At 37.1% G+C, this 22,758-nt stretch overlaps 1 protein-coding gene across 3 annotated transcripts in view; it reads right to left on the bottom strand.

Annotated features, from left to right (window-relative positions):
* NTN4 (netrin 4) overlaps nucleotides 1-22,758 on the bottom strand; it is a 112,403-nt gene that overhangs the window by 25,326 nt on the left and 64,319 nt on the right. For all 3 annotated transcript variants that reach the window (XM_081248720.1, XM_081248718.1, XM_081248719.1), the window contains exons 4-5: nucleotides 19,507-19,633; nucleotides 17,336-17,524 (exon numbers count right to left, since the gene is read on the bottom strand). In XM_081248720.1, the coding sequence (XP_081104846.1) occupies nucleotides 17,336-17,524; nucleotides 19,507-19,633 (316 nt within the window). The remainder of the gene's footprint in view (nucleotides 1-17,335; nucleotides 17,525-19,506; nucleotides 19,634-22,758) is intronic.

Raw genomic sequence — 22,758 nt, 5'->3', positions numbered from 1 at the left:
CATAATTTTTCAGACTGCACACGGAGGCTTGCCTTGCATACCTATCTCTTGAAGTTTGTATAGCAGGAAATATCTGACACACATAATCTACATTTCTTATTTTCTTCCAAAATGCACATATATTTTCTTCTTGCTTGGGGGGAAAAATGTTCTTCTTAGATTCTGGTTCAGGTTCTGATCCTCCAGCATATATTTCCTTTTTAAAAAATTTTTTTTATTAATGTATTACTTTTGGCTGCGGGTCTTTGTTGTTGTGCACAGGCTTTCTCTAGTTGTGGCGAGCGGGGGCTACTCTTTGTTGTGGTGCGCAGGCTTCTCATTGTGGTGGCTTCTCTTGTTACGGAGCACGGGCTCTAGGCATGTGGCTTTCAGTAGTTGTGGCACACGGGTTCAGTAGTTGTGGCTCGCGGGCTCTAGAGCGCAGGCTTGGTAGTTGTGGCACACGGGCTTAGTTGCTCCATGGCATGTGGCATCTTCCCGGACCAGGGCTCGAACCCATGTCTCCTGCATTGGCAGGCGTATTCTTAACCACGGCGCCACCAGGGAAGCCCCAACATATATTTCTTACCAGTTGTTGATTCTAAAATGCAACCCAAGCACTTACTTTTTATGCATTCATTATGATGAACGTCAAATTAGAACCCAATTGCAGTGACATAAATCCTTGACTTCAGCTCTGTCTTCTCCTTGTTAGACATAAAACCCAATAGTAAAGATTGAACTAACATCATATACTATTATTCTAAACTTAATTATTTGTTTCATTACCACTTATGGTTTATTCAGCTGTGGTAAATTGTTCTTGACAGCCAAAAATTGCCTGGTAACCAGTTATGTTTAGAAACTATGTGGCCTACCTAGGTAGCAAATCATTACTGGAGTAATTATTACCACTACCCCCCAAAAGAAAATTTGCCCTAGGCTGCTCTCACATAATCATATTGGCAAAGCAAAATTATTAAAAATGTCATTTTAATTCCTCACTATTGTCACAAGATTTCTTTAATAATGAAAACACCTTATTTTAAACAGTATGTTCTGTACTGGTATGTCCTGTTATAAGAAAACATAACATAGTAATACAAAACTTCCAGAACAGATGAGATAGAGGAAATGGGTACTTTACAAAACATTTCACAACAATTTTCCTTCAAATAATGAATTTAGATAATTGCTAAATGTTGTACAAATTTTACAGACATATATTACAGATGTATATTTGTAATTACATCTATTTTGTGAAGTATTGTCCCTCCATGGAGCATGCACAGAAAAGAGGACATGAGCTGCTTTTCTCCTAGTAAACATAACTATTAATGAAACAATGGCTGAACACGTTTTTAAATAACCTTGTGTATCTGTAAGGCTCTAAACTAATAATTGTTTCAATCGCAAAGGCTGACAATAAATACAGCTGTCTGGAAAGTACCTGTAATATCTTAGGAAGACGTAAAATAAAACAAAGGCAATGTAATAGAGTTGGTAAGGGCACAGACTTAGGAGTCAGACTAGAAGAGTTCAAATTCTGGTTATGAGGCTTACTCCTTATATGACTGAAATTAACCCCCTCGAGTCTCAGTTTTCTCATTCATGAAGGAAGAGTAAAAATACGTAGGCTATAGAGTTGTTTGTGTGAGGACTAAATGAGATAGTGTATATGTGTAGCAATGTTTCAGGCATTTAGTGGTACCATATGCTTAGATAATAACTATTATTGTTATCTGGATGAAACATATTGATTTTAAAATGTCCATCATTCATTCATTCATTCATTCATTATACCTTTACCAAAGAGTTCTTGAGCTTTAGTGTTAACATGAATTATGCTAGGGGCTGAAGATACAAAGATAAATACAGTCATATCTCTTCAGGGAAGAGAGATATGCAAATAAATAATTACAGGACAGTAAATGTTAAAACAGAGGTAGACCAGGGTGCATGGAAACACAGAGGAAAGAATAATAACTGCCTCATTATAGATATGGGTTGTTTTTTAAGGAAATTAATGATCTAACTGGCTTTCAAAATAGGCTGAAATTCCCTGCTTTGCACCTGTGAGGAATTGGTGGCAAACAGCTTTCCTGACTAATCTAAATCCTATAGAATTAGGTTCTCTCTTGTTACATGTTCCTTTCTTTGCTTAAAAAAAAAAAAATTAATCGGCTATTACTCTCATTTTTTGGATCACAGTATGTTGAGAAAAAGTAGCATATTATCTATGATCCTGCTGCTTATAGGGAGATACCCTGCCATGGAATGTAGGACAAAAGTCACAGCTGTCAATCTACATGAACATAATAAGCATGTAAACATGGGTACAAAATGGCCAGGAACATAATGGAAGAGTTATGGCTTCCTTTATTTTGATGGGGTTGCTAAAGCATTTGGTGGTAGAGTCACAGGAGACCACTGCTGCCTTTTCATCTTTATTCCCACCTTCACTTGAGCTCTATGTGTCTGCACATCTTTCACTCAGAGAGTGATCCACAGTGTCAAGTGTGCAGCAGGGACAGCCTGCTGAGTTTAGCGTCTCACCTTTTTTAAATTGCCAGAACTCCTTAGTATTACCTGATGGCTCTAGCTTTTGACATTTTATTAGTAAAAGCTACACTTAGAGCAAAATACCCTGAAAGTGTTTGCTCCTGATTTAGCTTTTCTAAAAACAGAACTCAAAGTTCAAGGCCCTCAGCTGGGAAAGAAACTGCTCATCAAGCCCTTTCACCACTGCTCAGCGGCCACTCCTTCAGCTGCGCCTCCCAACCCCCCAACATTGTTTTCTCCTGCAAAGGCCAAGGCCCTACAGAATTTCTGATGGAGAATTTTTTTTTTTTTTTCTTTTTTGTGGTACGCGGGCCTCTCACTGCTGTGGCCTCTCCCGTTGCGGAGCACAGGCCCCAGACGCACAGGCTCAGCGGCCATGGCTCACGGGCCCAGCCGCTCCGTGGCATGTGGGATCTTCCTGGACCGGGGAATGAACCCGTGTCCCCTGCATCGGCAGGCGGACTCTCAACCACTGCACCACCAGGGAAGCCTGAGAATTTTTAACATCAAAGCCATTTTGAAAGCTGTCCAGCTTCCTGCCGAGGTTCTTAGAAGGAACAGAAGATGACTTTGAGATGTAGCTCCAAACAGAAGGAGACAGTATGAACTGTCATTACTATATTAAGTGTGAAGTTAAATGTTAGATAAAATGAAGTCTTCTACATTTTTTTGGCGTTATTTTCTACTGTCAACTGTTTTTTTTTTTTTCTAGTGGATGGATAGCTACAAATAATAAAGAAAAAACTGTAAATGAACTTTACTCAAAGACAATATGGTTTACCCCTTTACTCTCCTAAGGAGCATCTTTCTATTCATCCTTTAAATGTTATATACATTGTATTCAAAGATAGCTAGTTCCACAATATTCAAGGTATGTGTTAATTTCAAAAAAAAAATTACACTAGAATAAATTTAATAAGAAAATAATCTAAATTAGGATTTGCCTATCAGTTACTGAAATGCAATGTCTCCTGAACTGTACACCCCACACAAAAGAAAGAGATCCATTTATGCATGAGATCTATTCATTCTTGCCTCTGTTGAATGCTTTTAAAAATAAATATAAGGTATTTAAGTGTATTTCCTATCTGTCTTCTATAAGCTTTTAAATGGGTAATGCAAATAAATACAAAAGTCATGCCCTTTAAAAAATTTTTTTTAATTCAATTGTTTGAATATATTCCCACTGAATTTTAATTTTATTTATTTACTTATTTTTGGCCACACCACACAGCATGCAGAATCTTAGTTCCTCTACCAGGGATCAAACCGTACCCTCTGCAGTGGAAGCACACAGTCTTTTTTTTTTTTTTTTCTGCTTTATAACAAATTTAGTCAGTTATACATATACATATGTTCCCATATCCCCTCCCTTTTGTGTCTTCCTCCCACCCTCCCTATCCCACCCCTCCAGGCGGTCACCAAGCACAGAGCTGATCTCCCTGTGCTATGCGGCTGCTTCCCACTAGCTATCTACCTTACGTTTGGTAGGAAGCACACAGTCTTAAGCAATGGACAGCCAGGGAAGTCCCAATGCCCTTTATTTTTAATGCTTTACTATGTGACCACTGCTCAGACCCTCAGTTTGATTTCTGTATCATTCTTTTCCTGTTTACTAGTTGTAACTGAGCCAGTTCCTATTTATTTCTGAGTATATCTAAGAGATCTTAGCAAGCTAAATAGCCAATTTTATATTCCTGGGTTGCTACTTTAGTTAAAATTGAAGAAAATACTTTTGAGTGTACAAATTTTACTATGAAAACTTTTTAGTATAATTTTGGACATTGTATTTTGCTTTGGAGAATTTGGTTTGATCATACACCATTATCTTTTTTGTTGAAGACAGACTTCTATATTCCCAGGCCACTCAGGTACCACACAGGTGCCCAGTTCCTAGCTAGGCATCTAGTGAGAAACTGGGGTCATCTCTAACTCCTTTTTCCTTTGGAGAAAGAATCCCTATTGACTCCATTTATCTCCATGGAACTGATGGGTTAGCCTCTGCTAGATTCTGTCATGGTACCCTTTTCTTCTTAATACTTAATGCAGTTTTTAATTTACATATTTACTTGGGTAAATTTATTTATAGTTTGTTCCCATGGGGTTAGGGACTCTTTTGTTGTATATACCGTGAATAGGATAGTGCTGCCACATGATAGGCACTGAGTAAATCCTTGTTGAGTTTTTAAAAAATGGATTAATTATAGCCAGTTAATGGATATTTCTTAATGACTGATGGTCTTCTGGCCTCCAATGTAATTTTGTTATGATTTTTCGCCTCATTGCTGTCTCCATAGTACATTGTGAAGGCCTAGAAGGTAGGGGCCATGTCTTTTCATCTCTGTATCCCCAAAACCTAGGACCATGACTGACCCATTTTCAGAACTTAATCTCTGTTGAATGAATGTGCCTCTCAATGAGCAACAACCAGGAAATGATTTTATGTTTTGATGAACCTCCTAAAAGGCTCATACTATTTCTTTTACAGGTTTTTAGTATCTTAGCATCATAGCATTGCAACACTAAGATATTAGAAACAGAACAAACACAACAAATTCATAAAAAACTGAAAAGGTCAAACAGAACAGAATATTCTTTTTTTTTTTTTTTTCAGAACAGAATATTCTGAATCTTCCCAGTGCAAGACTGTTCCCTGCATGAGTGCAAGACTGCTTCCTACATTTAATGCTACACTCAGTCAAGTATTATTATTTATTATTTGTAAGAAAAGTTCTTTATTCTAACTCTGCGGGAGACATTCCCCACCCATAAATGCCTCTCACTGGCAGCAAAACATTTTTTTTCACATTAATCAATCTGAAATTCCTTTCCTCACTTTCATCCAATTATATCTAATTATGACTCTTTGTTCTAGGTAAGTTAAGTTATTCTTTGCCCCTCCCTATGTCCCCTTATACCTTTCAAGTATATGTAAAAAGTTGTTGTATTCTCCCTGAGCAGTTTACTAGTTGATCTGAGAATATTTATCTTCTTTCATATTTATTCATTAGTATCTCTCTTTTCCTGATTGTTTTGTTGGTCTATTTGAAGCACTCTCCATTTACCTCCACCTTTCTTATACTAAGATTCCTTAAGATAAATACAGCTCTTAAGATCCAAGAATGCAAGTGTGTGTGTGTGTGTGTGTGTGTGTGTGTGTATAATTTCCGATTATTTCTGCCTTTGTTTACTCATTTTGTTTTCATCAGTTAGGTCACAGTATGGAATCAAGTTCTTCGGATCTTTATAGGTCTTTGGATCAAAGTCTGGGGTCAGACAAATCTGGGTTCAAATCTCTGCCTCTGACCAGCTGTGTAAACTTGGACAAATTGTGTAGTCAATTTAAGCCTTGGTGTCCTCATTTATAAAATACAAAAGATACCACCTAACTCTTAAAGATTGCTAAATGAGATAACTTATGTAAATTGCCCAGCACAGTGTCTGACCTATAATAGCCACTCAACAAATGCTAGTTCCTTTCTTTATACCCCATCTAGTTTTGTCTAGGCTTTCTGAGAGTTTAGATATTTTATAATTATTTGCTTGATTATTTAATGCTTCTTCTCATCAAATGCAGAATAGCATATTATTTATTTATTCAGTGAACTGTTCTGGAGACATTTTAGAGAATTCCATGACCTCTCCCACTTCTCTTCCCAAATTTGACTGACTTTTATTATTCATCAGTTCATAAAATGTCTCCTTTTTGTGGTGAATTTTAATGTTATTTAATCTTTTTAAAGGATAGTCCTAGTATGATTATTACATAATGATATATGTATTTTACCTAGCTCTTTCACTTCTTAACCTTCTGGTTTTACATCCTAGATTTTTTTAAAACTCAGATTAAAGTTTCCCAACTCTTATTGCCAAGTCACTGTTCTATTTAAAGTTTGCTTTTCAAAAACAGTTACTTCATATTGGTTCTATGCTGGAATCATTCACAATTGCTTCCAAAATAAAACAAAGATGTCTATGTTGTTTATATGACATAAGATGAATTCATGTGGATTTGCTAAAACTACAATTTGAAAGAAAAAGCCCACTGAGCTACTACTGGAAGAAATGTCAGTGACCCTTGGGGAACAATTCTGAGATGGACTGGAATACAGGCACAAGAATGAAAAATGGAAGGTGATATTGTGATAAGGTATTCTGGATTTGATTAATTTAACAATTTTACTTCAAAGACAATTTGAAGGTAAAGAATAACCATGCTAAAGGTAGAATGAAATAATTGTTAAATAGAGGTACAAGCAGAGAGAGACAGTGATTCTTCTTGGGACCATGTTGAGAAGGTGATATCTGAGTAGACTGTGAAGGATGGAAAGATGGTCTGCAGCAAGATAGTCACCCACTCAAGGCACTTGTATTTCCATCAGTTGAACACTTTTCATCTAAGCCAGAAAGAAGAAAGAAGAAATAAAAAGCAAGAAGGAACACAAGAGAGATTTGAATGGACGATAGAACTCTTTCTTTACAGAGATAGCTTGCTACTTAGGGTAATGGTAACCAAGTAACCAGACAGTATCTTGGTAAACATTTGGTTTAGGTTTTAGGGCAGAGGGACTAAGTTTATTTTTATTCACTCTCTGCTAAAAGGCAGTTGAATACATTTATTTTGTCCCACCAGGGAAGAAGGAAGGGCATGTCAGTTCTTCAAGAGGTTGTTTACTCTGACAGAGAATGAATGATATTTTCTTTTCCATTTGCTGATTTTTCTTTAGATGTAGAAAGAGACTATGCAACAGTTAAAAATATGTCTTGACATAAAAGTCAATTCTTTTGTTGTAAAGTAACTAACTGGCTATTTCTCAAAAAGAGAACTAATTCTGTTCTATAAAGCATTTCTTCAAACATCTGTTTCAATCCACGTGTCCCACTAAAGGAAGGGAAATTTTCTATAGAAAAATGTCATGGACTAGCTGTCAATATTCCATACCCAATCAATTCCCGCCCGTTGAACATTTAACATATCCTTTGGTGTTAAAAGAATAGGGAAGCGGGGGAGGATGGGACTTCATGAAGTACTAGCTTCAATATTTATTTAAATACCAACATAACATACTTATACTAGTTTAATGCTATGTTCTGGAATATGTAAATATGGAAGTAAAAGTAAATTGTCAATGAAGTGATAAGCTAATTTTATTATAAATTCCAATCTCATTATAATAATTCACTTTAAAGTATGAGGTACTTATGGTAAATAAATCTGTAGACTATGAGTAAGGGAGTCCTCTGAATGGAATTGCTTGGTATTTATTTTGAAACTGTTACATGAAAAACAGACATCCTAGAATTCTTCCAGAAATTCTCTTGGAGAAAAGCAGAGGTTCTGAGTTAGACAGTCTTATGTGGGAGAAGATAATTGAATGAATGCTTACCAGCATTTATATCTATCATTGAGTCAGGAAAAACATGTCTAGCCAGAGTTGTAGTAATCCTTTAGGATTTTCCACCAGAGATATGGCTAATTCAGGGAGTGGATTAAGTTATAGATGAAACTTATCTCAAAATCTTTGATCCAAGGGTGAAAGTGAACAGAGTTCTCACTAGAAACAGGAATAGTATGTGTAGTGGTTCTCACATGCTAGCCTGGAGACCAAAAGGCTGTCAGAATCACCAATGATGCTTTTTAAAATAAAATACAGACTTCTGTCTCCATCCCTGTTGGAGATTCTGATTCAGCAGATCTAGGGCAGGGCTCTGAGATTTCATATTTCAGCAAGTTTTCCCAAGCAATTCTGGTCCACGTACAGGTTTGGGAACCAGTGACTAGATAGCAACAGTGCTTGAGATCAGATAAGGGGGCTGTGAAAGTGGAAGCCAGACTTTGTTCAAAGCAGAGAAACCATCCCACTTTTGGTTTAGAGTCTGAGTTCCTGATATTAAAAATATATATATGGTAGCTTGAAATAGGCCATGGCGGGAATATTTATTTATTTATTTATTTATTTATAATATTTACTTATTATTTATTTATTTGGCTGCTCCGGGTCTTAATTGCGGCACGTGGGATCTTCATTGCCACGTGTGGGGTCTTTGTTGCAGCATGCAGGATCTTTCAGTTGTGGCACATGGGATCTTTAGTTGCAGCGTGTGAACTCATAGTTGTGACATGCATGTAGGACCTAGTTCCCTGACCAGGGATTGAACCTGGGTCCCCTGCATTGGGAATGTGGAGTCTTAACCGTGGACCACCGGGGAAGTCCCCATGGTGGGAATATTTAAACCATAGAAATTGACCAGTGCTACAAATCAGGGCTTTCTCCCCCCTAGAAAGCCAGCGTGCCACTGTCCAGTAGGATTATTCTCTTTTTAATATGCTTGCCATAGGAAAATCTACTTAAGTTATAGGCTACTAAAGGCATATAAGTGACTTTAAAGATTTCAAGTGAGCTACTCTAGAAGAAGCTTCTCTTTATTTATTTTTTTATACAGCAGGTTTTTATTAGTTTTCCATTTTATACACATTAGTGTATATATGTCAATCCCAATCTCCCAGTTCATCACACACACACACACACACACACACACACACACACACACTTTCCCCCCTTGGTGTCCATACGTTTGTTCTCTACATCTGTGTAGAAGAGACTTCTCTTTTAGAACAAAGAGACAGTATTCCTCCAAGTGTCTCAGTACATAGTGATAGTTATATTTCTCATGTATCTTAACAACCAGTTTGTGCCTCCATTCTGCTCTCAGACCTAGGTTCAGCTGGAGAGATTCACATTGTCCCTTGTGTTTATAGACGTTAAATGCACTGTCCTTGAAACAAATTTTTTTTTCTGAGTTGTAGAAATAAATTCAGTTTCAATGATCTCCACTAGTCTTAAAACAAAAAAAACCCAACATCTCTAAAATCCTCAGAAGTAATTTCTTGACTATGAAAATATGTAGTTGATTGTTTGGGTCCCACAGTTGACTCTAGTTAAGGTTAAAATAAAGAGGAAGTGAGAACAGAGATGATTTAATTTCTCACAGGAATAAATCTATTGGCTAGTAGATTTGGTTCAGGGCCCTGTTTATTCAGCTTTGGTGAACTTACAGCCATTAACTAAAAGTGTACACATAAGGACCATAGTATTTAGCATGATGTTTGTCAGGAGGAAAAAAATAGCCTAGAACATCCATGGGGCCAATAAGTCCTTGGCTTATTTGGCAGGGAACTAGCTACCTAACTGTGAATAGAGTCCCAAGAATAATGTCACCAATATTTGTTGAATGAATTAATGTGCCCAGACAAGTATTCTATTCAGTGTATAGTATATAGATTCTGTGAGGAAGAATAAACATCAATTCATTCCCTTTTCTAGATTATCTCGTTAAAGGCAACAAAGGCAATCATCAATTAGAAAGTAGGACAAACTTTGTATTTCGGCACTTTAAAAGGAAAAAATAAAAACAGCCACCAAGAAAGTATCAAAGGCATCTTTTTAAGGAATCCTCCCCTTAATTGCCCTCACACCATCCCCACACTCTCCTTGAGGCACTTCGTGTATCACTTTCATTGCATTTTCCTCATATGATGGGGGGACATTAATACTTTTGTGCTTTTGTGAAAGTTAAGTGAGTTACTAAATATACAGCCCTTTGGACAGTGAACAGAAAAGAGTAGGCACTCAATAAATGTCAGCTAATTACTATTATATCATTACCATCACCACAGTGTATTGAAATGATCTGTTACTATAAATTTCTCCCCATCTAGAATGTAAGATCCTTTAGGGAAGACCTTTTCATCTTTACAGAGCTAGTGCTTACTGCAGTGCCTGCCATAGAGGAGATGTTTTTCCAATAAGTGCTTCTTTGGCTAAATTGAGCTATGATTTATAAACTTCTAGTAAACTTTGACCTGCTGTTTCAGGTTTTCAATAGTTCCAACTCCTGAGAAGACATAAACTAGGAAATAAGGGTGAAAAGGGTTTTGATACATCATCGCTGATAATCCAATAGACGGTAATTGTCCAGGCCTATTTAATATTAGGTTTGTAATTATTTCACTGTTAGAAATATAAAGTTTATTATTTCCTTGATATACAGTTGTAGGCTCTAGCACTTGGAAATGAGGAACAAACATACAGAAGGAATCTTCTAGGATATGTCTTTGTAAGTGACTCTTCATATAGATATGGCCACAAGACAATAGCAATATTTCCCGTGCATTTTGTAGAATGCTGGTCCTAAAAGATGCTCTGTAAGAAAAGCATTCTCTGATTAAATTTGGGAGACAGACTTCAGAGCTCTATAGGAGGTTTATCATGAACACTAGCATATTAAAAGCTCTGAGAAATCCCAAAGAAAAGAAACCTTTGACTAATTCACCACTTCCTGAATTTGAAGGCTGTAGAAAAATTTCCCCATATCTGGTTCCTATTAACATCTTTCGGAGATAGTGTTCCATGAATCAACCTTTGGAAAATGCTATATCACAGAAACACATTTATCGAGATTTCCATTTTTTTCCTCAATAAATCTCTAGGTAATTCATTTAAAAAATTAAAAAATCTAAGTCTATGTGCATACAAACAGAGATGCAAACTCTGGTTAATTTGGATGCTAAGGGAATAGTGGGATATAGTCTGGCTAACTAATTTTTAAAAATTAACTGTAGGGCTTCCCTGGTGGCGCAGTGGTTGAGAGTCCTCCTGCCGATGCAGGGGACACGGGTTCGTGCCCCGGTCCAGGAGGATCCCACATCCCGCGGAGCAGCTAGGCCCATGAGCCATGGCCGCTGAGCCTGCGCGTCCGGAGCCTGTGCTCCGCAATGGGAGAGGCCACAACAGTGAGAGGCCCGCGTACCACAAAAAAAAAAAAAAAAAAAAAAAAAAAAAAAAAAAAAATTAACTGTAGAGTAAATGTTAACTGCATTTAACCCTTGATGAAAAATACTCTGCAGCATTCTCAAACTTTAATATAATACAACAACCTGAGAATTTTGGTAAAGTGCATGTTTGATTCAGTAGGTCTGGGGTGGGATGAGAGGTTCTGCAACTTCTAATCAGCAACTGGATGATGCCAGTGCAGCTGGTCTTTGGACCACACACTGAGTATCAGGTTACTTTTCTGTCTTGGTAAGCACAGTAGAGTAAATATAATAAAATTGTTACTTTGAATAACATTGTACATGCTGTTGATGGAGCCACACACTGAGATAGTTTAAATTTTTAGAGATATCCATTTGTTTTCTTGATACTACCTTCCTCATAAAAGTAAAGTGGGACCCAATGGGCAGAAAAGTTGTAGCTCTAGCGATATTTCTATCAGCACTTAGCGTGAAATGTGGTGTACTGTAGGTACTTAATAACTGTTAAGTACATTAACCTATTTGTCATAAACTTTATTATCAGCCTTGGTAACTCTAAAGGTGATATAGAGACACATCTGCTAAGGAGGGAGTTAATGATAAGAAAATATTACTAAATAAAAATGAAAATGTTGCCAAACATGGCCAATCAAACAGTATAGTATGGGAAATACTTGAAAGAGAAAAAAATTGAATGTGCTAATAAGTGGTGGAATTTACCCCTGGCTTGGAAAAGGGAAGGGAAGAACCAGAATAGTGTTCTCGGAGAAGGTGCCAGTAAGAAAACCCATGCTAGGGAAGTGGACACAGGCATCTCTGCCCCAAACATATGCTGGAATAGTCATAAAGTGAATGGAGATACGCCTTCCTCAGGCAGCCTACCCAGGATCAAGGGTATGTCTAGAAAAGGAAAAAAGGAAATACAGATCTTCCATACTAATCCATCCACCTCCTACAAATTATGCTAAAAGGACTAAATTGGTACCAGTTATTTTCGTAATCCCCCTACTTGGTGCAAGTATTGTGTAAATGTTTTTAACTAGGAGTGATTAGCAATATGAATTCTTGGTAGTAGTTTCTAGCTTGAAGTCTTTCAGTACCCCAGATGCAGCGGAATTCTATGATAATTTAAGGGGTTGAGAAACTAACCCAGACAAGTATGTTACAATTGTCTTATAATGTTTTCTTCCTTCCTTCCTCCCTTCCTTCCTTCTTTCTCTTTTTCTTTCTTTCTCTCTTTCTGTCTTTCTGTCTTTCTCTCTTTCTTTCCTTCTTTCTTTTAAATATATTAATGTGCTCTTCATGGAGTTTTCATTAAAATAGCTTTGATACCTTTGGTCTTCTGACACTTGGATATTGCCTATAAATATCAATTGGTAGGGTCCAGGTAATTATACTAAAGGTACCTATTGACTGATTATCGTCTACTTGTGGATAGTTCAATCCACGCCATCTCACTGACTGAGGCGTCCAAGATGAGGGCACCTCCAGCCAACCACCCATCTTCTCTATTTCTCTCATCCTCATACTCCTTTATTGTCCTCCCCCTCTTTTTTTGCCTCTATAACCATTCTGAAATTTTTTCAGTTCTTTGAACATGCTATAGTCTTTCTTCCTTCTGCTCCTTTTTAGCACTGGTTGTTCTCTCTGCTGGGAATATTCCTACCTATGTTATGTTGATTCCTATTAAACTTCAGGTCTCCTTAAGTCAAAAAATTAACTCTTGTTCATTGCCCCTCCTATGAGCTGCCCTGTACACTCTCTAAACAATACTGGTCATACTTGTGTGATCTAACACACACACGTATATACCACTAGTTGCCTATATACACACACACACACACACACACACATATATATATATACATACATATATACATTTATATGCACATACACACACGCACACTCATAAGCTCTTTAAAAACACTGTGTCTCCCTTGCTCATTGTTATAATTCCCAAGAATTAGAACACAGTAGTGTTCAATAAGAATTTGTAGGGGCTTCCCTGGTGGTGCAGTGGTTGAGAGTCCGCCTGCCGATGCAGGGGACGCAGGTTCGTGCCCCGGTCTGGGAAGATCCCACATGCCGTGGAGCGGCTGGGCCCGTGAGCCATGGCCACTGAGCCTGCGCGTCTGGAGCCTGTGCTCCGCAATGGGAGAGGCCACAACAGTGAGAGGCCCGCATACCGCAAAAAAAAAAAAAAAGAATTTGTAGAATGAAAGAATAAGTTTTTAAAATGTCCTAATTTTGGTCAAGTCTACTGACCTTGGAAATCAAATACTATAATATGGAAAATATTGTCTCTATTGACATTTTCACAGGCTAAAAAATAATTAAAAGTTATGTGTTTTGTTAGTTTTAGCTACCTTCTCAAATTTTGCTTATGTTTTTATAGAACTGTAGTTTGGGGACCAAAAACATATAAAGCCTTTTCGGCACAAGTCCCTAGAAGAGCTATATAAGTAGTGGGGTAACTTTTAAAATAATCTCCTCTTTCATGCTCTTTTTATAAAACTCTGAAGCCATGAGCCCTCTAGGATTTAAATAGTTAGAGCTGGCAACCTTTTTATGTTTTGTAAGAATATGAGCAGTAGCTTGAACATAGAACAGTAACAAAACAAAACAAAACAAAACACAAGGTATTTATCTTGACTCCAAGTCTGCCAATAAACCTTTCTATTTCTCTTTTTCTTTTTTTAAAAAGTCACTGTTTTAATCTTTTGTACATTTACTCATCTTACAATTTTGTAAAGCTGCAGAATTTAAAATTTGATTAGTAAAGTAAAATGCAGTGCATAATATGCAATGCTTTCAAATTAATCTGAACATTATATCAGTAAAATATCTTGGAAATATATGAAACTTTCCTAATTAAATCACTACAATTGCTCCCAGTACCCTAGGGAATAAATACTAAAATTTTTAGGATATCATACAAGACTCTCTAAAATCTAGCCCTAATCAATGTTTCAAAGTTTTCTTTCACTATTCTTGTAGATCTTCTACTTGTTACTCTAATGAAAGTGACCAGCCATTTGCTCTACCAGAACATAGGAGATACTTGAATGTTAGTTACATATTAGAAACTGGGTTTGTTTTAACCAATGTAAGTAAAATTGGGGGGGTCTTCAACTAGACCAGTGTTTCTCAAACTTTAGCTTGCATCAGAAATACCTGGAGGACTTGGAAAACTCAGATTTCTGGGCTCTACCCAAACAATTTTTGATTCAGTTCGTCTGGGCTGGAGTCTGAGAATTTGCATTTCTAACACATTTCCCATGTGATGCTGTTGCTGATGGCCCCGCAACCACACTTTGAGAATCACTGGTTTGCTTGTTAGCTTCAACTAAAGTTAAAAAAAAACAGAAAACTCCACAAACTTCCAGTTACAAGATAAATAAGTTTTGGGGTTGTAATGTACAACATGATAACTATAGTTAATACCATACTGGATATGTGAAAATTGCTAAGAGAGTACATCATAAAAGTTCTCATCACAAGGAAAAAAACTGTAACTATGTGAGGTGATGGATGTTAATTAAACTTACTGTGGTGATCATTTCAACATTATACATATACTAAATGATTATGTTGTACACCTTAAACTTATACAATGCTATATGCCAATTATTTCTCAATAAAACTGGGGGAAAATTTAAAAAAATACTGCATCTTGTCACTCCTCATTCCAAATCTCTGGCACCTTGGATCCTTCTTAACTTGTTTTGGTGATAAAAGCACTTATCACCTTCTAACATACTATATATTTCACTTATTACTTGTATTTATTGTGTGTCTTCTCTGCTAGAATATAATCTCCTTGAGTGCAGGGGTCTTTGTTTTGTTCCTGAACACATCCTAAGCCCTTGGCACATAGTAGGCACTCAATGTATATCCATTGAATGAACGAATGAATGAATGAATATGTTAGGTACATTGTATAACATACTGTTTCAAGTCAGTGCTATATAACAGTATCTTTTTGAAAATGTTGCCTGTTGCTATACAAGACAGTTACAAGTATCTAATTTACTCAATGACAAATTAATTTCCTTTCCTGTTTTATCTGCTTGTTAGTCCATACATTCTTATTTTTAGACATTTCTACTAGTGGTCTGAGGATGTGGAATATACACATACACATATCTATTTAAATATATCCTGTACAAATGGTGTTAGGGCTGAATATATTCTAGATTGAAACAGTTTCATAAGCAGACCCTTCAGTCAGCACATGGAGTTAAGGAAACTACATTTTAGTCCCTAAGGTACTGTGGATTTTAAAGAAGTAATTATCTTTGACATAAGGTATTTTTAGTCAATAAAGAGTAGAAACTCTATAGTATTACTTCCCACTGTCTATCTTATAGGACAACAGTTATCACAATACTAGTTTTCATTTCTTGGGGGCTTACTATATGACAAGCAATGCGCTAAACACTCCACATACTTTAGCTTATGTAATTCTCATTACAACCCAGTTGGGAGAAGGAAATTGAAGTGCAAAGAGCTTCAACAGCTGGCATGGGATGACACGGCCGTGAGGGGCAGGGAAAGCTTCTACTCTAGATCTGTTTGAAACCTATTAAAATGAAAGTCTGAGTACAACAAGGAGCAGGAGTAAAACAGAATTCTTGGAGAAATATTATGACGTAAATCCAAATTTGGGGCTCAAGGTTGAAAGGGAGCTGTTCCACATTCTATCTTCCAAAGTCTAAGCGAGAATGCTTGTAACAAGTAAGACAACTCATATTTCATGTAGGTATCTCCTGCCTGAGGTTAAAACTGTATTTTCAAGAGCAATAGAATTTTTCCTTTAAATTAAAAACAAACCCAAGATTTTAAATGATTGTTTCCCATTGTATTGCTCCTTTCCTGTCACTGTTTTTTTTTTTTTTTTTTTTTTGCGGTACGCGGGCCTCTCACTGCTGTGGCCTCTCCCATTGCGGAGCACAGGCTCCGGACGTGCAGGCTCAGCGGCCATGGCTCACGGGCCCAGCTGCTCCGCGGCATGTGGGATCTTCCTGGACCGGGGCACGAACCCGTGTCCCCTGCATCGGCAGGCGGATTCTCAACCACTGCGCCACCGGGGATGCCCCTGTCACTGTTTTTGATCTAGAACGTGGAGTCCTTGGCGGGGAAAGGAAGGGCATGATCATTCATCTCCATTAACAGTCTTGAGTGGTTTCTGTTATCTAATAATTTCTGAGTTGACAGACATGGAAATGCTCATGTAGTTAAATGACTATTCATCCACACTGGACTTCTACTTAAGCTCTGCATATATCTTTCACAGTCATGTTTCAGGTAATGTCTCATTAATTGAGCAGATCTTTGAAGATTCTACTCTTTTTTCAAATAAACCTCTTCTTGGAGTTATACCAACAAAAAAGCAGAACCATTCTGTAACAGTTTAGTATTTGGGGGAAGAGTAGGGAATTATTGTTATGTTCTAAATTCATTTATGATACATTGCTACATTAGAGCAGAGTCAACCAAACTGCGTCCACAATGAAACCAAAACCTGTCATTTTTCAGGTGTTCAAATTCACTGCAGAGATGAACACGAGAATGACCCAAATGCAGATAACCACTCTTTCTTTCATCTATTTGAGTCCATTATTGTCTGCGTCCTACTCATATGTTTGGTCTTAAGATGATCTTAAATATATCTCCCTCTTCATCATTCTTTTTTCTCTTTTATTAGTCATCTTGTTTTCCAAAATGTGGTGCTATAGGAAACAATTTTACTTCATGGAGAGTGAGAAAGGACATTGTTTTTATGAATATTGTACTGTTTCCACCTAACAGATTGAAAATTCTTACTCCTTATTAATGAAGTTAACTGATGTGTGTGAGTGGATTGTCTGAGAATTTCATGACCTCTCTCCCATGTGTGAGCAAATGAAGGATGGAGAGTCATCTCTTTTGTACAAATCAACCTTTTTTTTTTTTTCCAGTAACCATTAATTCACTTACATTTGCAAGCATCTGGGGCAGAGAAAGGTCTTCGGAGGTCCCGGTAGAAGCCTGGCTTACATCGTTGGCAATGCTGACCTTCTGTGTTGTGCTGACAGTCATTGCAGACGCCACCACTACGATTCCCTGATGCCTCCCACACCTTAATGTCAAAGTGACAGGCATCAGCATGTCCATTGCACTTGCAGGCTGGGAAAAAGAAGCATGGGAGGAAAACAAAGAATTAAAAATAAAATGACAGGTTCTCTAATATTCAGGCAGTTAAAAGTAGGGTAAGCTGATTCCTAATTTTTAAAAATTTAGTTTTTTCACACTCAGAGACATAGAGAACAGACTTGTGGTTGCCAAGGGGGAGGGGAGATGGGGGAGGGATGGAGTGGCAGTTTGGGGTTAGCAGATGCAAACAATTATATATAGAATGGATAAACAACAAGGTCTTACTGTGCAGCACAGGGAACTATATTCAATATCCTGTGATAAACCGTAATGGAAAAGAATATTTTTAAAAGAATGTATATATATGTACATACATCTATATGTATGTATAACTGAATCACTTCTCTGTACAGCAGAAATTAACACAACATTGTAAATCAACTATGCTTCCATTAAAAAAATTTTAGTTTTTTGAGTAGTATACATTTTCACAGTACAAGATTCAAAACAGTATAAAAACATTTATACATTAAGAACTCTTTCACCCTGTTTCCTCTGGCCTTCAGTAGCTGCTTTCCTTTCTTCCTTCCTTTCTTCTCTTTCTCCCCTCCTTCCCTCCCTCCTTCCTCCGAGCCTAGAAGGAACCTTCTGGTGGACAGGGGTTAGTAACTTGGCAGATAGATTGATTTACCTTTCATGAAGTACTATTCCTCAGCTATTGCTGTACTGGTGAGTAGAGGTAGTCTCCTATAGAAGCCTTAATTTTCTTATAGAAGAGGCTTGCAGAGTTTCTTATATAACAACTTCTCAAAGGCATTTCTAAGATTATCAGTCAATAGTGCCAAGTGACAAGTCTCTGTGTTCTATATGTATTTAGATATGCAGCTGGTTTTGGTGGAAAGGGCCAGAATGGCACTCTAGGAATTTAGGAGAAATTCTTTAGATTCTCTTGATGAGTGATTTGAATAAGGATCCAGACTTTTTTCTGGAGGTCAACTGCATTTGAAAATGTTTGTGCTATTGTTTTTCATTGTTTCCTTGATGTGTTATGATATTTTGACCAGACTCATAGTCTTTAAAAAGCATATTGTAAGATAATTTAAGACTTATGCTTAGAGGAAATCCTTTACATTTCCTAGAAACTAAAATAAATCAGTTATGATTCCAAATTATGTAAGGGAAGAGACTTCTCACAATTTTACCCACTGTACTTGCCTTTAAATCCTAGTAAAACTGAAGTCTGTGAGTGTAAAAGTTGTTACGGGCATGTGTATTTCTCTGTGCATGTGTATTTCTATTTCATGTATATTTCATTTTGAATTGCAAAGAAAAAAATGATTCATGTTCCCATATTTTTTACCCTTCTATCTAATCTCCAACCTCAAACCCAAAGTTAGCCATGGCAATGTTAGTCTCATTCTTGACGAATTGGCTTAGTTTTAAATCTAATTTGTCACTACAAGTATCATAAGTGAAAAGAAAGGCATTATGGTATTACAGAAAAAAAGCATTTAATTTGGAGTCTGAAGAGCAGGGATCAAGTCCTGACTCTATCATTTACTAACTTTGGCAAGTTACTTAATCTTATTGAGCCTCAGTTTCCTGATCTCTAAAATGGGATTAACACCACCTACTTTATAGGGTTGTTTTGAGAACTGAATTCAAGATAGCTATTTTCATGATTATAATTCAATATCTCAGCTATGATGGTAACTGCACATTCTAATCCTCAGTTGCTCTTGCGTCTAGCCATGTTTTATTATGTCAAAGTCTCAGGGAGGGTGCTTAGGTCCCACGTAGTGTCCCAGCAAATGGGCAACACATTCTTGGCAAAATAGTATATCGGTGATTTTGCAAGCAGTAATTGTTTCCAAATGGCTGAAGTTACAGTGGGCAGTGATATGGTTTATGTTTGATATGGGCCACTACTTTATATTGTGTTTCTAGAGACAACAAGGAGTCCATGGATGTTTACTTTACAAAGAACGCTTTGAGTCTGTGTGTTTGGTACTTACTTCTGCACTCTTTTGGAGACCCTGTTTTGCCATCAGCTGCCTCCCAGGGGCGGTCATTGTATAAAGGTGCACAATGTTGGCAGTGGGTGCCTGCTGTGTTGTGCTTACACATACACTTTCCATGGACCTGCAAACAAAAATAAGTAAGCGCTATGAGCACAAACAATGCTAGGAAAGAACACTCTTCCCACAACCTCATCTCATTGGTTGGCTTTAGCCATATGACATTCATTCATTTTTGCTAAGAAGTTAGTCATCAAGATGAAAGATCCTTTCTTTAGTTTGTCTTGTTGTTAATTCATATCCTTGGCTGTAGGATATGTGACCCTAATGAGCAATTCTGAGATACTGGCTAGGCATTTACTTAAATTTTTTTGGTTTTGTTTTTTGTTGTTTTTTGTATTTTGTTTCTGTTTTTTTAATTACTTATTTATTTTTGGCTGCGTTGGGTCTTCGTTGCAGTGTGCGGGCTTCTCATTGTGGTGGCTTCTCTTGTTTCGGAGCACGGGCTCTAGGCACACGGGCTTCAGTAGTTGTGGCTTGCAGGCTCTAGAGCGCAGGCTCAGTAGTTGTGGTGCACGGGCTTAGTTGCTCCATGGCACATGGGATCTTCCCGGTCCAGGGCTCAAACCCATGTCCCCTGCATTGGCAGGCGGATTCTTAACCACTGCACCACCAGGGAAGCCCTACTTAAATTTTTAGTACCTTTAAATTATTTTATTCTTTACACAGAATTAATACATCTTCAATATAGAAAACTTAGAAATCTGTAATCCCATCACAAAGTGACATCATTATCAACACTTGAAGCATATATTTGAGGTACTTTAAAAATAAAATTATATTTAATAAAATTTAAAAAAACACAATTATATTTAAAACTTCTTTTTTGGATTGAGATCATCATTTCATGTCATTAAATATTCTTGTACAGCACACATTTTAATGGCTCCCTTGTATGATGTAAAATTTATTTGACCAATCACCTATTTTTTGCCATTTAGGCTTTAAAATATTTTTACATACTATATTTTAATTCTATAATGAATATCCTTGTAGCTAACAATTTGTGTACATCTTTATTAGGAATGTGTTTTCTAGAGGTAAAATTGAACAGTCAACATTTGTATATTTTTAAGGCTTTGAACACATTTTGTCATAATGACTGGGCATTTTCTTTTAATCCCACAATTCAGAGTAGTTGAGGGTTTTTAAAATAGTATTTCTCACAGGGAGGAATACTTTAGTGGAATTATCTGGGATCTGAGAGTTTTATGAGAATTTTAATATTTTTTGTATTATCTCACCAATAATTTCTTTTTTAAAAATTTATTTATTTATTTTTTTGGCAGCGTTGGGTCTTCATTGCCGCACACGGGCTTTCTCTAGTTGCGGTGAGTGGAGGCTACTCTTCATTGCGGTACTCAGGCTTCTCACTGCAGTGGCTTCTCTTGTTGTGGAGCACAGGCTCTAGATGCACAGGCTTCAGTAGTTGTGGCTCGTGGGCTCAGTAGTTGTGGCTCGCAGGCTCTAGAGCGCAGGCTCAGTACCTGTGGTGCACGGGCTTAGTTGCTCTGCGGCATGTGGGATCCTCCCAGACCAGGGATAGAACCCGTGTCCCCTGCATTGGCAGGCGGATTCTTTACCACTACGCCACCAGGGAAGTCCCCACACATTCACAGATTTCCCCTAGCCTCCTAGCACCGCAGCTTGGTTAATTTTGTTTCCTCTTCCTGGAAAGTCTCTTCCCTTCTGCCTGTCAGAAATACTGCCCAACTTCAAGAACCATCTCAAAACCCAGTCCCTCTCATAAAGTCCTAAATAATTTCAAAAAATTAATACTTGGGATCATCTGGGATAGTTCCTAATAACTAAGTATTGCCCTGAATTCCAGTAGCAAAATGCATTTATTGATACATGATGTCATGACTGTACAAATGAACGTTTTGTAAAGCAGCTCAGAATGGGATTCTCAAATTTAGATCTATGAGGTATTGTTGTTGTTTTCTTGAGAAACAGTGTAAGAGGTAAATCAGCATAAAGGTAATAAATTATATCAACCAGTCAACAATTATTTAATGAATATCTACAAGAGAGAGTTGCTATGTTAGGCAATGTTTTGTACACAAAGCATTACAAAACATGATTTCTGTCTTTAAGCAAAGTATAATGTAGCTGGAAAAAAAATTTACGTAGAAAAAAATTACAGATAAACAAGACAGTAAATAAATACCTAAGAAACAAAATGATGTTGGAATTCAAAGGATGCAGAAATCACCATAGATTAGCAGTTGTTGAGGACTTCATGAGAGGGACTGGGTTTTGAGACGGTTCTTGAAGTTGGGCAGTATTTCTGACAGGCAGAAGGGAAGAGACTTTCCAGGAAGAGGAAACAAAATTAACCAAGCTGCAGTGCTAGGAGGCTAGGGGAAATCTGTGAACAAAGTTTATTTTAATACATCCAAAATATTCTGACTGTGATGATAAAGGAACTACTAAAAACAACATGTACTTAGAGTGGCCAGAAACAAAATGCATCTTAGAGTTCAACAAATGTGGAAATAACCAAAACCAGTACATTGATGTACTATTGCGGGACCTAATTTAACACTTGAGTAAGTTGTGTTATCTTATCCAGGATCCCCTTTCTCTTTTCATTCCCTTGGTATATATGTCTTTGGTTCTACAGGTAGAGGAACTCTGAAAATAGCATATGCATTATCCAAGTGTGTTACATGACTACTGTAGACTTTTATGCACACATAAAGTTCAAGTGCAGGATTTATTCAGGGCTTGGAGGACAACAGCCTACTTGTGAATGAATCACATGAGGCCTAAGAGTTATAATCTGGGAAATTTCATAAATAATCATTTTGGTGGCCATCTTGCTAAATTTAATTTCTATGTATTGTAAAGTAAGGTTTTTGTGCTTAATGAAAATGAATTATAGCTGTCCTTTTCGTTCTTAGGGATTAGCCAGGATATAGATTTTTTAAATGGTAGAATTGACTCAGAGTACAATGCTGTTGCAAAAACTTTTGTTGATTTTCTTTATAGAAACTCAGCTAATATTATAGATTCAACTTATTGGTTTTGCTCTTGGAATGCCCAAGTGTAAGGTGAGTTATAGTTACCTATTTTCCTGGGCTTCTCTTTGTGAGTATGTCTGCTAGGAGCTGTTTATACATAAAGTCCCATGGAGTTGTAAGAGTTTACCATACATCACTATTCACATGTCCAGGCAAGAGCTAA

This window comes from Mesoplodon bidens, assembly GCF_964165515.1.
Source record: "Mesoplodon bidens genome assembly, chromosome: 11".
Lineage (NCBI taxonomy): Eukaryota > Metazoa > Chordata > Mammalia > Artiodactyla > Ziphiidae > Mesoplodon > Mesoplodon bidens.
Note: the sequence above shows the minus strand (reverse complement) of the source record. Positions and strands in the feature narration are given on the sequence as shown.